Source organism: Canis lupus, chromosome 3, assembly GCF_011100685.1.
Source record: "Canis lupus familiaris isolate Mischka breed German Shepherd chromosome 3, alternate assembly UU_Cfam_GSD_1.0, whole genome shotgun sequence".
In the NCBI taxonomy this organism is placed as follows: Eukaryota; Metazoa; Chordata; class Mammalia; order Carnivora; family Canidae; genus Canis; species Canis lupus.
The window spans coordinates 40,485,688-40,498,568 of NC_049224.1; the positions used below are offsets into that span (position 1 = coordinate 40,485,688).

At 46.6% G+C, this 12,881-nt stretch overlaps 2 protein-coding genes across 3 annotated transcripts in view; both read right to left on the reverse strand.

Moving 5' to 3' along the window:
• Window positions 1-5,081, reverse strand: part of LRRK1 (leucine rich repeat kinase 1) — a 124,346-nt gene extending 119,265 nt beyond the window's left edge. Inside the window, exon 1 of one of the 2 annotated variants that reach the window (XM_038532639.1) lies at window positions 5,065-5,081. The gene's annotated coding sequence lies outside the window, so the exon portion shown is untranslated. Of the gene's footprint in view, window positions 1-1,718; window positions 2,035-5,064 lie in introns of those variants that run through there. The other variant, XM_038532638.1, reaches the window with a different exon arrangement.
• A 3,348-nt stretch (window positions 5,082-8,429) lies between these two features.
• ALDH1A3 (aldehyde dehydrogenase 1 family member A3) overlaps window positions 8,430-12,881 on the reverse strand; it is a 37,706-nt gene continuing 33,254 nt past the window's right edge. Inside the window, exon 13 of the mRNA XM_038532642.1 lies at window positions 8,430-10,326. Within this exon, the coding sequence (XP_038388570.1) occupies window positions 10,254-10,326 (73 nt within the window). The 3' untranslated portion in view covers window positions 8,430-10,253. The remainder of the gene's footprint in view (window positions 10,327-12,881) is intronic.

Sequence of the window (12,881 nt, forward strand, 5' to 3'; positions counted from 1 at the left end):
AGTCCCAAGGAGCACTGGGTGAGGGCATCTGGGTTGTTCAATTGGTTAAGCATCTGCCTTCAGCTCAGGTCATGATCTCAGGGTCCTGGGATCGAGCCCTGCATCAATCTGCTTCTCCCTCTACCTCTCCCCCTTGCTTGTGCATGCTCTCTCTCTCAAGTAAATAAATAAACAAAATCTTAAAAAAAAAAGGGGGGGGCATCTGGGTGGCTCAGTCTGTTAAGTGTCTGACTCTTGATTTTAGCTCAGGTCATGATCTCAGAGTCATGAGATCAAACCCTATATTGGGCTCTACACTGATTCTCTCTTCTTCTCCTTCTGCCCCTCCCCACCCCCACTCTCTCACTCTCTCTCTCTCTAAAATAAAATAGTCTCGAAGAAACCCCAGCAATTGCTGACACCCACTGGTAAAGGGTTCAGTGACTGTTCAGTCAACACATGAACGTTGTCTATTGCACAGTGTCATCAGTACAACTAAATGAAGCTTTGGCTTTCAGGGGCTCACACTTCAAGCTGGGGTGGGGCAGACACACAACAGATCACAATACAAGGCTTTCCCTTTGCCCAGAACAAACTCTTCTGGAAGCCCAGAGGCAAGCAGACAATGATCCCAAAAAGAAGGTGTCTGGAAGGCGTTGGTACTGGTTATGAAGACAAAGCAGTCTGAGCCCTGGGGAATAACGGACAGGAGCCATACACATTCTGCCTGCCTGGGGACATTTGGCCATGGCTGGAGGCATTTTTAACTGTCACAGGCTTGGAGACTAGGGCACTACAGGCATCCAGTGGGCAGAGGTCAGGGCCATTACTGAACATCCCACAATGCACAGAGCAGCCACCCACAAAAGAAAATGATCTGGCCCGAAGAGTTCCAATTATGGAAAAACTTTGAGTTGGATTAAGAGAAAATGAGTGAAAATATCAGTGAGGGAGACAAATAACTCTGGGAAATGAATAAGGGGTAGTGGAAAGGGAGGTGGGCAGGGGGTTGGGGTGACTGGGTGACGGGCACTGAGGGGGGCACTTGGGATGAGCACTGGGTGATATGCTATATGTTGGCAAATTGACCTCCAATAAAAAAAATAATAATTAATTAAAAAAAAAAAGATTTACCTCCTAAAACTAACTTGGCTACCATAACCGCTAAGCTAGTGTGCTGCTCGCTCATGCTGGGTTCCCACTGAGCCTGGGGGAGGGGTCCCCCAACACAGGTGCCCCCCAACACAGGTGCCCATCCTGCCATGATGATTATATTTCTAGAACTGCCTCGAGGGCAAGACCCTGGTCCAGGTGAGGCCTGGCACAGGATAAATCGCACAATGGGAAGGGAATTAGTATGTGAAATGCATGTGTTCTATGGGTCTTCGTATAGAGACTACACTAGGCATAAGTACAAGGTCATTAGCGACTACCCTCTGAGACAGATAACTCTGAAGTGCAGAGTTAAAAAAAAAAAGTTGAGGTCATGTAAATCATGCTTAAGACAACATCGAAAGGAAAAAAGCATAATCTGGATGTGAAAGGCTTGGACTGTCTGTGTCACGTGTCAGCAGGGTGACTTCAAGCGGAAACCTGTGTGTCTCAGTTTTCCCATCTGTTAAAAAGAGACATGCACCCTCTTACCCAGGTGACCTCGCAGGGCTGCTGTGTGATTTCAACTAAGGTAAATTTTCTGCAATCACTTTCTATAACGGCCAGAGATGGGAGGTGGTTCTCACCTGTAGTATCAGCGGGAGGCCTGGTTGACCAGCAGGGTCTCTCCCACGGGCCCTTCTGATGAACAAGCTCAGAGTATCACCGCTGGAGGGAGATACACCATCTCTCCAGTGAGCAAGCTCTAGAAGGTGCCCTGAACAGTGTGGGCACTGAGCAAGCTACTGAATGAGGCGGGGCGAGCACTGGAGCTTTCTCAGCTTAGATCCTGGAAATCAGGCCCAGGCGGGCTGTACTCCTATAGGCAGGGAGAGGTGGAGCTAGAAAAACCCTGCCCCAGAGGCCTTGTCCATTATGAGCCCTCACCTTTCTGAACCAAGGAGTGAGAGGTTTAAGGAAACCATCCTTAGGAAAACCTGTGTTTGGAGTCTGGGAGCCTGAAAAACCCAAGGAGGAATGATCAACCTGGACAACATTTAGGAGACCATCGAAAGCTTTCTAAATTGTAAAATATGATCAGGAAAATCAACTTGAGACAAGAAGTCAGAGGAACAGCAAAACAATTTGTTTTAAAATAAAGGCTCTAAATCCTGCAGTAACACTCAGACACCAAGGAGCACAGTGGCCATCTGCTTTCAAACGTCTTAAAATCAGCTACCACATCTACCCAGTACCACCTCAAAAAATCCAAATGCTAGTAGACTTGCCTTCTGAAAACAGAAGTGTCTTACCATAGAGTGCTTTTAAGTTTTTTTTTTTTTTTTAAATCTTTAAAATATTTTAGGCCAACCCTCGGCCAGCACATTTTGTTCCCCTTTTCATTTTCAGTTTCCTTTTGAAAATCTCTTTACCGATGGAGGATTTTACCACTGGCACAGTTTTTCAACTGTAATTTGTATGTTGGCTTAGACTCTAAGGTAGAAGGTTTAAAATGAGGTAACTCAACTTTTGCTCAATCTTTGCCCTCAAACGGATCTTTGCTTCTTCCTGCTTCTTTTGGGCTCAGACCAATGCAACAAATCATGGTTGTAAGTTACATGTCTTCCTTTCATTGTGGTGCATACAGCCTTAAGAGGACTTCAAGAGGTTTTCTGTAATAATTTTAATACTTTTTAAAACCTCACCAATTTTTCATTGCTCCTTATACGTGCAGTAATGAATAAAACTGAATGCTTAATCAAAAAGAGAAAAGGGGAAGCTGACATTCATCCCGCAAATGTTTTTATTGGGCCCTTTCTATGAGGAGTGAACTCCATGTGTTCATGAAACTTAAAGCTGGTGGGAAGGCACAGTTAAGTAAGTGCTTGCCACAAAATTTCTGACTGAGGAGAAATAGAGGAGACCCTGGACCTGCTTACTTGTCTTTTCAGGAGGCTTGGAAAGGATTGTCAGTACCAAAGAGCTAGAAGACACTTGCAAATGAGCACGTCAGCTCAGATAATCCAGTAATTCTTTTTAGTGAAAGCATGGTAGAGATGGTTGGCCCATAGTCCTTGACAATCCTTTGGCACTACTAGCCTCCTCTGACCACATACCGGCTTGCCTACAGAATGTGTGTAATGGATTCATGGACTTCAAAATATCAAGGGGCTGCGGACCAGAGAAATGTGTAGATCTCAGTCCTAGATGAACACCCAAAGGTCTGGGAACAGAAGCCCTTCATGAGTCTGAAACCACAAACAAGTTAAGACTGTCCATTCGCCATTCAATCTGTATGCCAGGGTGTACTGGGCACCTCTCAGACAGTTCTGGGCGTGAAGACGCAGCAGTGAGCCATGCTGGTGCCTAGGAATGGTCTCTGACCCCTGGAGCTCCAGGAGAGTGCCAGGCAATTAAAGAAGAGAGCAAATAGATGAAGAGGGACCATAATACCAGTGGAGACTGCAAAAGACAGCAAGGGTGGGGGGGGGGCGGATGTGAGAAAGAGGCTGGGCTTACAGGGGGTGGCTGGCAGTATGAGGAGTCAGGGGTCAGCATGTAGAGGCCATATGCTGAAGAGCCAGCTGGACCATGGTGGCTGGTGGGGTGGGGTGGGGTAGAGGGTGGCATGAGCAATGGCCAGGTGGTTGATGATGCCAGACTCCATATCAACTGAGGGGAAGGAGGTGTCCTGGGTTTCATGCCAATCACAAGGAGAAATTATGGCAGGGTTCTAAGCAGAGGATTGACACATTCTGATTTACCTATTAAAAAAAAACACACGCACAGACTCTCTGGCTGTCACATAAAGAATTGGAGAGGGGAGGATTGTAATCACGCAGGAAACAAATGCTGGTACCTTGGACTAAGGTGGAGACAATGAGAAAGAAAGGTTGGACTCAGCCAGACACATAGGTAAGCCCAACAGAACTTGCTGATGGTTCACAGAATTCAAGGGATGAGGGTATGGGATAGAGGAAAGGCGAACAAGTGAGCTGACTATGGGCTCATTCCCTGACCCCAAAACCTCCTTTAGGGACAAATCAGATGTGAGATTTTTGTTTTTAATTTTTTTTTTTTAATTCTTCAGGGACGGAAGCAAAGATAATTAGAGTCAAATCACAAAAAGCATTTCATGTTAATGTCGTCCCAAATGGCACCTCTTCTAGTTGTCCCTTTAATGTCTGGGTACTTTGTTACCAAGTTGAGGGGCCGGCACCCTCTAGAAAGAGTGTATTCACTGAGAGCCTTGCTGAAGCCTTCGCCACAGGCTGCTGTTTTCTCTGCCTCTCCGACCCCTGCTGATGTGTTCCGGGAGAAAGCTTCCAGGCCTCCAAACGGGCAGGGGCAGGTTGAGCGGGCCAGAGGTCCCCACGCTCTCCCTCGCCACCTCCCCCGGCCCCCCACCTAACCGGGCTCCCCTCTTGGCCCCTTCGCGGACCTGTCGCGTGTCTGCGGAGGAGGGTGGCGGAGACGGCGGATTCCCCCGCAGCGGCGGGAGCGCAGGAGCCCGGCCAGCCCCAGCCCCAGCCCCAGCCCCAGCCCCAGCCCCAGCCCCAGCCCGGCGGGAGGTGCGGGCGCTGCTCCCCGGCACACACGCACGCACACTCGCCCGCACGCTGCGCGCTCGCGCTCACACCCGGCTCACACCCGGCTCACACCCGGCCCGCGCCGGCCCGAAGCAAGGAGCCTTCTCCAGGGGCGGAGGAGACCGTGGTCGCCCGGCCGCGGCTCGGCCTCACTGGTGCTTCTCGCGCCTTCTCCCGGCCGCGGCCCGCGCGGGGTTTCGGGGTGGCCCTCCGGGGCCCGCCGCCTCCCCCACTCCGCGGGGCCGGGGCCGGGGCCGGGGCCGGGGCCTGGGGTCCCCCGCGCCCTCGGTGCCCCCCTCCCCGGGCCACCTGGGCGGAGCACGCGGCCGTCCGGGCGCCGAGGGGGCTGCGGGGGTCCCGGGCGGGGCGGGGCGCGGCGCGGCGCGGGCGGACGGGCGCTTACCTGCGGCGGCGGCGGCGGCGGGGGCGGGCCGGGGCGGCGGGGCGTGGGCCGGGGCCGGGGCCGGGGCCGGGGCGCCGGGGACGCGGGGCTGGGCGCGCGGACCGAGGCCTGGCCGTCCCCTGCCCTCCGCCCCCTGCGCCTCCGGCCGCGCGCGCGGGGGCCGGGCCGGGCCCAGACGCACTTCCTCAATCCTGCGGCCCGCGGGCTGGCGGGGAGCGAGCGCGGGCGAGGGGGGGCTGGCGCGGCGCTGCCGGCGAGCTGCACGCGGGCGCCTCAGTTTCCCCAGCCGGAACGCGGAGGTGCCCCGACGCCGCGCCCCGGAGGCCCGTGAGCCCTCGCAGCGCGCGGACCCCGCCGGGTCTGGGGGCCCTGCCTTCTCCTGTCGGGGCGGGCGCAGCCGCAAGATTGGTCGGTTCTCTGCTCAACGCAGCGTCGTCCACCGTCCCCGGGCTCCGGAGCAAAACCCAAGGGCTAACCTCGGACTTGTATGGGTTAGGCAGGGCCTCGCAGTGACTGTACTCTGACCTACACCTCTGTGCAGGGCAGGATAGAAATAGGTATTTTCTAGCTTTAGAGTTTGGCAAACGGTGCCCCTTCCGTCACAAGAATTTAATTGGGGCTGAATATAGAAAGATGTCACTGTTGGGTGAATCATTTTAAATTCTGCGGGGAGTAGATAAAACATGCTGGAATGTTGGCCATTTATTATGTCTCGACCCGATATGTATGTTCATCACCCGACGGAGACCATTATCCGACGGCATCACAGAGACGCAGGGACGTGCAGCAGGCATCAGACCTGGCTCCGCGTGCCAACCACAGGAAGACAAGCCGGCCCAGTAAGAAGCAGATGGTTCCACAGCCCGGCAGGACCCGCAGCCTAGGCTAGACCTCTCCTGCGCTGCGACTGGAAGGCTCCTGGGACTTTAGCGCAAGTCAGAGACTCGCCACCACCCTCACTGCCATTTCACAAACGCCAGGCAGACGCAGGGCCCCCGCACGACCTCAAGGACACTCTGAGCAGTGGCCCCTTGGCAAGGGCACCACGGGGCAGCTTCGCTTTGCTCCCAAGAGGCTGCGCCTTTAGCTCGCCGGCCACGGAACGCCCTTTGCAAAAGGGTGGGTGCGGTTTTGCAATCCTGTCCTCAATATTTTGGTCCTAATTCCAGTATTCAAAAAGCAGCAATGTGATTGCTACCGAAAAGTCCCTAATAATTTGCAGGGCGTGGCGTCGCGGTGCTGAGTGAGCCGGGCATTCGCGGTGCGGCGCCTCCGGGGCGCGCGGCCCGCCATCTAGTGGCAGCACGAGGAACAGCACGCGGGGAGGGGCGGCGGGAGGACCCTGGAGCTCATGTGGCCAACGCGGCCTGGGCAACTCAGCTTCTCTTTTTATTTTATTTTATTTTATTTTATTTTATTTTATTTTATTTTATTTATTTTATTTTTTTATTTTATTTTTATTATTTTATTTTATTTTATTTTATTTTTTTATTTTTATTTTATTTATTTTATTTTATTTTATTTATTTTATATTTTATTTTATTTTTATTTTATTTTATTTTTTATTTGATTTATTTTATTTAGTTTATTTTATTAATTTATTTATTATTTTATTTTATTTATTTTTTTATTTATTATTTTATTTTATTTATTTAATTTTAATTTTATTATTTTATTTATTTATTTTATTTTTTTCTTATTTTTTTATTTTATTTTATTTTACTTATTTTATTTTATTTATTTTATTTATTTTATTTTTGAATTTTATTTATTTTATTTTATTTTATTATTTTATCTTTTAGATTTTTTATTTAAATTCAGTTTGCCGGCATATAGTGTAACACCCAGTACTCAGCTTCTCTTTTAAATTAATTTGGGAATAGGCTAGGGAACATTTCCAATGTAGAGAACAGCGAGTGGACTGTTTTGAGTCAATTATATCCCAGCATTTAACTCTATTCATTAGGCATGAGTTAGTCACAAGTTTGCCTGGGAAAGTTATTACAGACCCGTTAAGATCTCTTCCTGCTTCTTGTTGACCACCACTGACCCATGGTCCTCTAGCTTTTGCTGTGGGTAGCCAGATTCTCAGCACCTCCTGTGGGAATGACCCCTCCTAAGGTGGAGTCAGCGGGAGGCTACCTCCTCAACCTAACATCTCCACCTCACACCCACACTGTCTTCTAGTCATTCTTCATCTGGGAAAGTTTCCTCAGATACTCTTTCCTGGACATTTTTTTTTTTTTTCAAATCCCTTATCATCCACCTTTAAGCTCAAGTCAGATACATGCTAGGGGAGAGGACATAAATTATTTGTCCACTGTCAGGAGAAGTTATTGTATTCTAAAAGGTCCACTTTTAGAGAACGTGCCCATCTCCTATGGCCCCCCCCCCCCCACTACAAGCACACAGGTACATGCAGGCACATGCACACAAATGACAGCCAGTTGGTGTCCCCAGAATGGTTCCCTTCAGAGAGTAAACCAAATGAAGGAAAAGGCCATTTTCCTAGAATTTTCTACTCACATTTAGATTGAGAAAGAAAAGGTTTCTAAATAAATTAATACATATGTAAGTGCATACATTAAGAGAGATCTGATCCAAGCTTCCCTTAAGTTTTCTCTTAAAAGGTGGCACCTTGTTACCCATGGCCAAAGTGATCTGGACTCTCAACATCAAATACACAGGTATAACTGGATGGACCTAACCAAATACAAGGGCTTTTTTTTTTTTTTTAAGATTTTGTTTATTCATGAGAGACACAAAGAGAGAGGCAAAGACATAGAGGGAGAAGCAGATTTCCTGTTGGGAGCCTGATGTGGGACTTGATCCCAGGACCCCAGCATCACGCCCTGAGCCAAGGGCAGATGCCCAAACACTCAGCCACCTAGGTGCCCAGGTTCCCAATTCTTGATCCAACCTCAGTGTCAGCTCACAACTTGGTGATTGAGGCTTCTTAGAAACTTCAGGTAGGTTAAACCCAAGCACCTAGATCCTTGTGAAAAATGCACACAGTAGCAGGATGCAGTATGTTCCCTAAACCCCTGTACAGTCCTCTCCACCATTTACCAGAGTCACCCACTCTGGAAAAGGAGACTCGAGCAGCTTAGGTGACAGCTTACACTTTACCAACTAAAATGCAGAGCCTCTGAGGCTGAGCTCCCTGCCTGCTCAACCTGCAACACCGTGCAAGTGGGCTTCACGCTCAGACTAAATACTAGGGCTGATTGATTGAGCAAATGGAATTTGAATCTTAAACTCTCAATACTTCTTTATTACAAGCCATTTTGTACAGAAGCTCCGAGAAAGAGAAAGGTCAGCCACAGAATGAAACAAGTTTTGTCCTTAAATGAAAAAAACATAAGGATTGTCATATATCTGATTTTATTTTATCATTGTTGCATTGTCGGACACAATCTGCAGTTGGGGTCAGAATTCCCAGGCCAATAGGATTTTTTTTTAAAACCATACCACAGGAGTAAACCTTAAAAGAAGTGAAATCTAATACTATATAGATTTCCATTTCTAAATACAGTATATTACAGAAGGTTAAATATACCACCTCTGTTTACTTACAACTATAAAAAGATACATTAACTATACCAATTATAAATAATGTAGCATTTCATATTAAAGGCATTATTGTACAATGAGAGATTAAGAACCCTCTAATGAATTACTATCAAGGTTAGTATCTATAGTTACTTGAGATAAAATCCTGAAAATTCAGTGTATGGAGTCAACTCCTGACTTAGCAAGTTGCTGACAGTTTAAGTGATAAGTATTAACTGATGTAGAGGAGGTGAATTGCATATTGCCTATTTCTAACAAGAATGACAACCCCACTCCATATATGACTTTCCTTCATTCATACACTGGTTTCAATGTTTATTTTACTAGTGCTCTCCCCCCAATTTAACTCTCAAACATAATTTAATTCCCAAACATAAGCACCATTTGAAAAGTAACTAGTTAGTAACAGTGAAAGTATCCAAATAACGCAAGTATGTTTGGTTTTGTTTTTTAAATGCCATACTGAACACTTTAGAACTTGGGGTTGCACCGCATTTGCACATATAAAGAAGAAAAGAAAAATTCACGACACATTAGTGCAGTACTCAGGCCACTTCAGTTGGAGACCTGGTTCTTCCATGGAGTCTGGATGTTATATTTGTTAATCATTAATTAATATCAAAAGAGGACTTTAAAAAACCAGACTGTATTAAAACAACATCCTTTCCAGTTGCGTATGTTTTGCTAATCTAAAATAGATAACCAAACCAGAGACCCAAACCAGAGACGAAGAAATCTACATAAGCTGATCACAAACTATTAATGCAAGTGGTAGAAATTCCTAATTTGTAAAAGTGAATCATGGCTCTGATGTGCAAGACGCGGTTGCTATGCTGTGGTAGTGTCACAGTACTGTGTCCTTAGCAGCGATGGTGACACTAGCAATGTTCTCTGCCTAAGAAAGTGCCTTGGTTAAGGTAGACCGTGACATAGTTTTAGATAAGTATTTTGGGGGTTGATTCAGTCATGTTCCAAAAGGAGTTTTGGTTTTAAGCTGAGTCCCATGGTCAATGTCTAGATGTAGTCCTTGAAGACCTATGCCCATTCACAACCAAGACCTTCAGTATCCATCCATGGTACTTGCTTCCCCCGAGCTCCCTACATTGGATCCTCAAAATCCTGTTTTTATTTTGTTTTTAACTTAGTCCTGTTTCTTTCCCACTAAGTGGTAGGAGGGGCTTCTTCTGCAAGCAGGTAACCCCCCAGAGGAAGCCACAGGTGCAGGGAGGGCCCTGATTGCAGAACAAACCTGTAGTTTTTCCAAGTTCTTACTGGAGTCAGAGTTGGCAAAACATTTTTAAGTGACCGCTGGATACTTCAAATACCACTTCCTGTTGGCCACACCCTGAGCCTCTTCACTGTCCCCGGGGACCTGGTTGAAAGGGAAAAACAGAAATGGCCAATAGCTCCATCCCTCAGGCAGGACGGCAATTTTTCACACACACACCAGAATAAAACAGGAAGTGTGAGAGGAAAATAAAAATCATTCAAATCCAGTAGATTTAAAGTCTCCAGGACAAAGTAACCGGGGAAGGCAGGAAATGCAGGTTTTCTTCGGCAAGTTCCATCTGCCACATTCAGCTGTCAAATGTTTGAGGAAGGAGCCTGTTGTTTCTTCAGGGGCTCTTGTCGTCGAGTTTGATGGTGACAGTTTTCACTTCTGTGTATTCAGCCAGCGCGTATTCACCTCTGCGATCACAGAAAAGAGGAGAACATGAAACAGGGCATGTCACTTAGCCATTCTGTTCCACTGCATTCTAACATTTTTTTTAAATAAGTTCTTGGAGGTTGAACAGCTTTTTTTTTTTTTTTTAAGATTTTGTTTATTCATGAGACACACCACACACACACACACACAGAGAGAGAGAGAGAGGGAGAGAGAGAGAGAGAGAGAGAGAGAGAAGCAGGCTCCATGCAGGGAGCCCGATGTGGGATTCAATCCCAGGACTCCAGGATCATGCCCTGGGCCAAAGGCAGGTGCTAAACCACTGAGCCACCCAGGGGTCCCCTTTTCCAGTGCATTCTAACATTTGATGGGTCATTCCTCTGTTGGGCATTTGGAGTCTGTGCAAAAAGTCACAATGGGATGACTTAATAGAGGCATGGCCAGGATGGTAACACCATTAGTGCTTTTAAGTCACCGGATGTGTAACTTAAGTTTACCTATCAAGTTTTTTGGTGCGCGATGCTTTGGAAAGAAGGGTTTGCCTTTAATGAATGAAAGGGATGGGAAAAGAAAGAGGTGGAGTCCCTGGGTGGGGAGTACAGAGCGAGAAGAGGGCCGACAGGGGTGAACAAGGAGGAGAGCTGGGGATATGGCCAGAGGATTCACAAGGAGCAAGGAAACGGAGAGCCTAGAGTCAACCCTGGAGCCTGCAGCTGGCAACCAGCTGTAAGAGGTCTAAGGTCAGCCCAGAGCAGTGAAGGGAGCAGACATTAGCACAGACTGGACACAAGGATGACCACAGCCTTTGAGTTCACATCTTTGGTTCGTGCAGAGCCCAGATGACCCTTCTCAGGCATTATGGGCCATCCTCCATCCTCTGGGCAGCTCCCCTTCCCAGAACTGAGATGAGGCTTTGGACAGCTTTAAACGCTGCTCCAACACTTGCTCTGCTGTTAGATGAATAAACACGGATCCTTATTAAGGAACAGAGGTAGAAGTAGAGGTGGCCACTGAAGGTTCCCATTTAATCCCTTAGATCAGTGGTTCTCAAAGTGTGGTCTCAAAGCCTCGGCAACACCTCAGTGCTCTCAGGCTGCCTACCCTGCCCCTGATATACTGGGGCTGACAGAATAATGCCCTTGCTTCAGGGTGACCGTATCTCAATTCTCCAAACCTGTGTTAGGTTACATGGCAAAGGGGGATCAAGATGGGATTTTTAAAGTTGCAAATATTAGCTGGTCTTAAAATAGGAAGGTTATTCTGGATTACCTGGATACACCCAATGTAATCACAAGGACCCTTACGAGGGTTAAAGGGAGGCAGAAGAAGAGAGTCAGAGGGAAATAAGACTACAGAAAGAGGTTCAGAGAGCAACAACAGGGTTGCCTTTGAGCACAGAGGAAGGGGCCACCAGCCAAGAAATGTGGGAAGCCTCTAGAAGCCAGAAAAAGCAAGGAAACATATTCTCTCCCTGGAGTCTCCAGAAAGGAATGTAGCCCTGCGCACGCCTTGATTTCAATTTACTGAGACTGTCAGATTTTTATCCCACACAACTGTATAAGATAATACATTTATGTTGTTTAAACCACGAATATTGTGATAATTTATTGTAGCGGCAATAAAAAAAATGAATACACCTACTGAAGTGGGGCCCAGAAATCTGTGTTTTAACAGGCCAGGGGATTCTGATACAGCTCAGTTGGAGATCCACTTGCTTAGGCCTATGGAGGCAGGTTCTTTGCCTTCCCTAAGCCTCCAACCCATTATCTTTAAAATGGGCATCCTATTGCCTTCTTGTCATTATAATGGCTGGAGATGATTTACTATCAAGCACCTATGTACTTATGTACAGGTAAAAAATAAAGGGTAGAAAGTATTATTATTATTATTATTATTATTATTATTTAATTAATATGTCATTGGGATTTTTTTTGGTAGTTTCCTAAAAGAAAGAGGTCAAGAACCCATGAGAATGAGTGATGTATTTTGCAATCTTTTCTAAACATAACACAAAATATAAGTCACATACAGAATGATGAATTCATTTTGTAGAGCAGAAAAGCCATTTAAAAATCCCCTCAAAACAGATGACGAACTAGAAAAAAGTTATATTCACAACTCTGTGTAAGAAACTGTGCTGTTTTCCTTAATATACAAAAAGTTCTTAAAAACCAATTAAAAAACCCCACAGCAACCAAATGGAAAAAATCAACAAAGGGCATGAATAGGCAGTTCACGGAAAAACAAATACAGATCACTAGTAAGTGCAAAAAATATGCTCAACACTCTCACAATTAAAGATATGCAAACCAAAAGAGCAGGAGCTCATTTTTCATGTGGCAGATTAAATACCCAATTTTAGGAATTTATTCTGAAAACAATCTCCCATGAGTGCATAATGATTTATGCATAAGGGGGAACACCAGCATGGTTGGTGAGGGCAAAAGCCCTTGGAAATAAAGTCCATCAGGGAAGATCCTTAATGAAAAGGCTAGAGGGATATCTGAAGCCCATTCTCAAGGGCCCATTCTCAAGGGCAGAAAGTAATTTGCTCCCATTTCATTTGAAAACAGAAAAG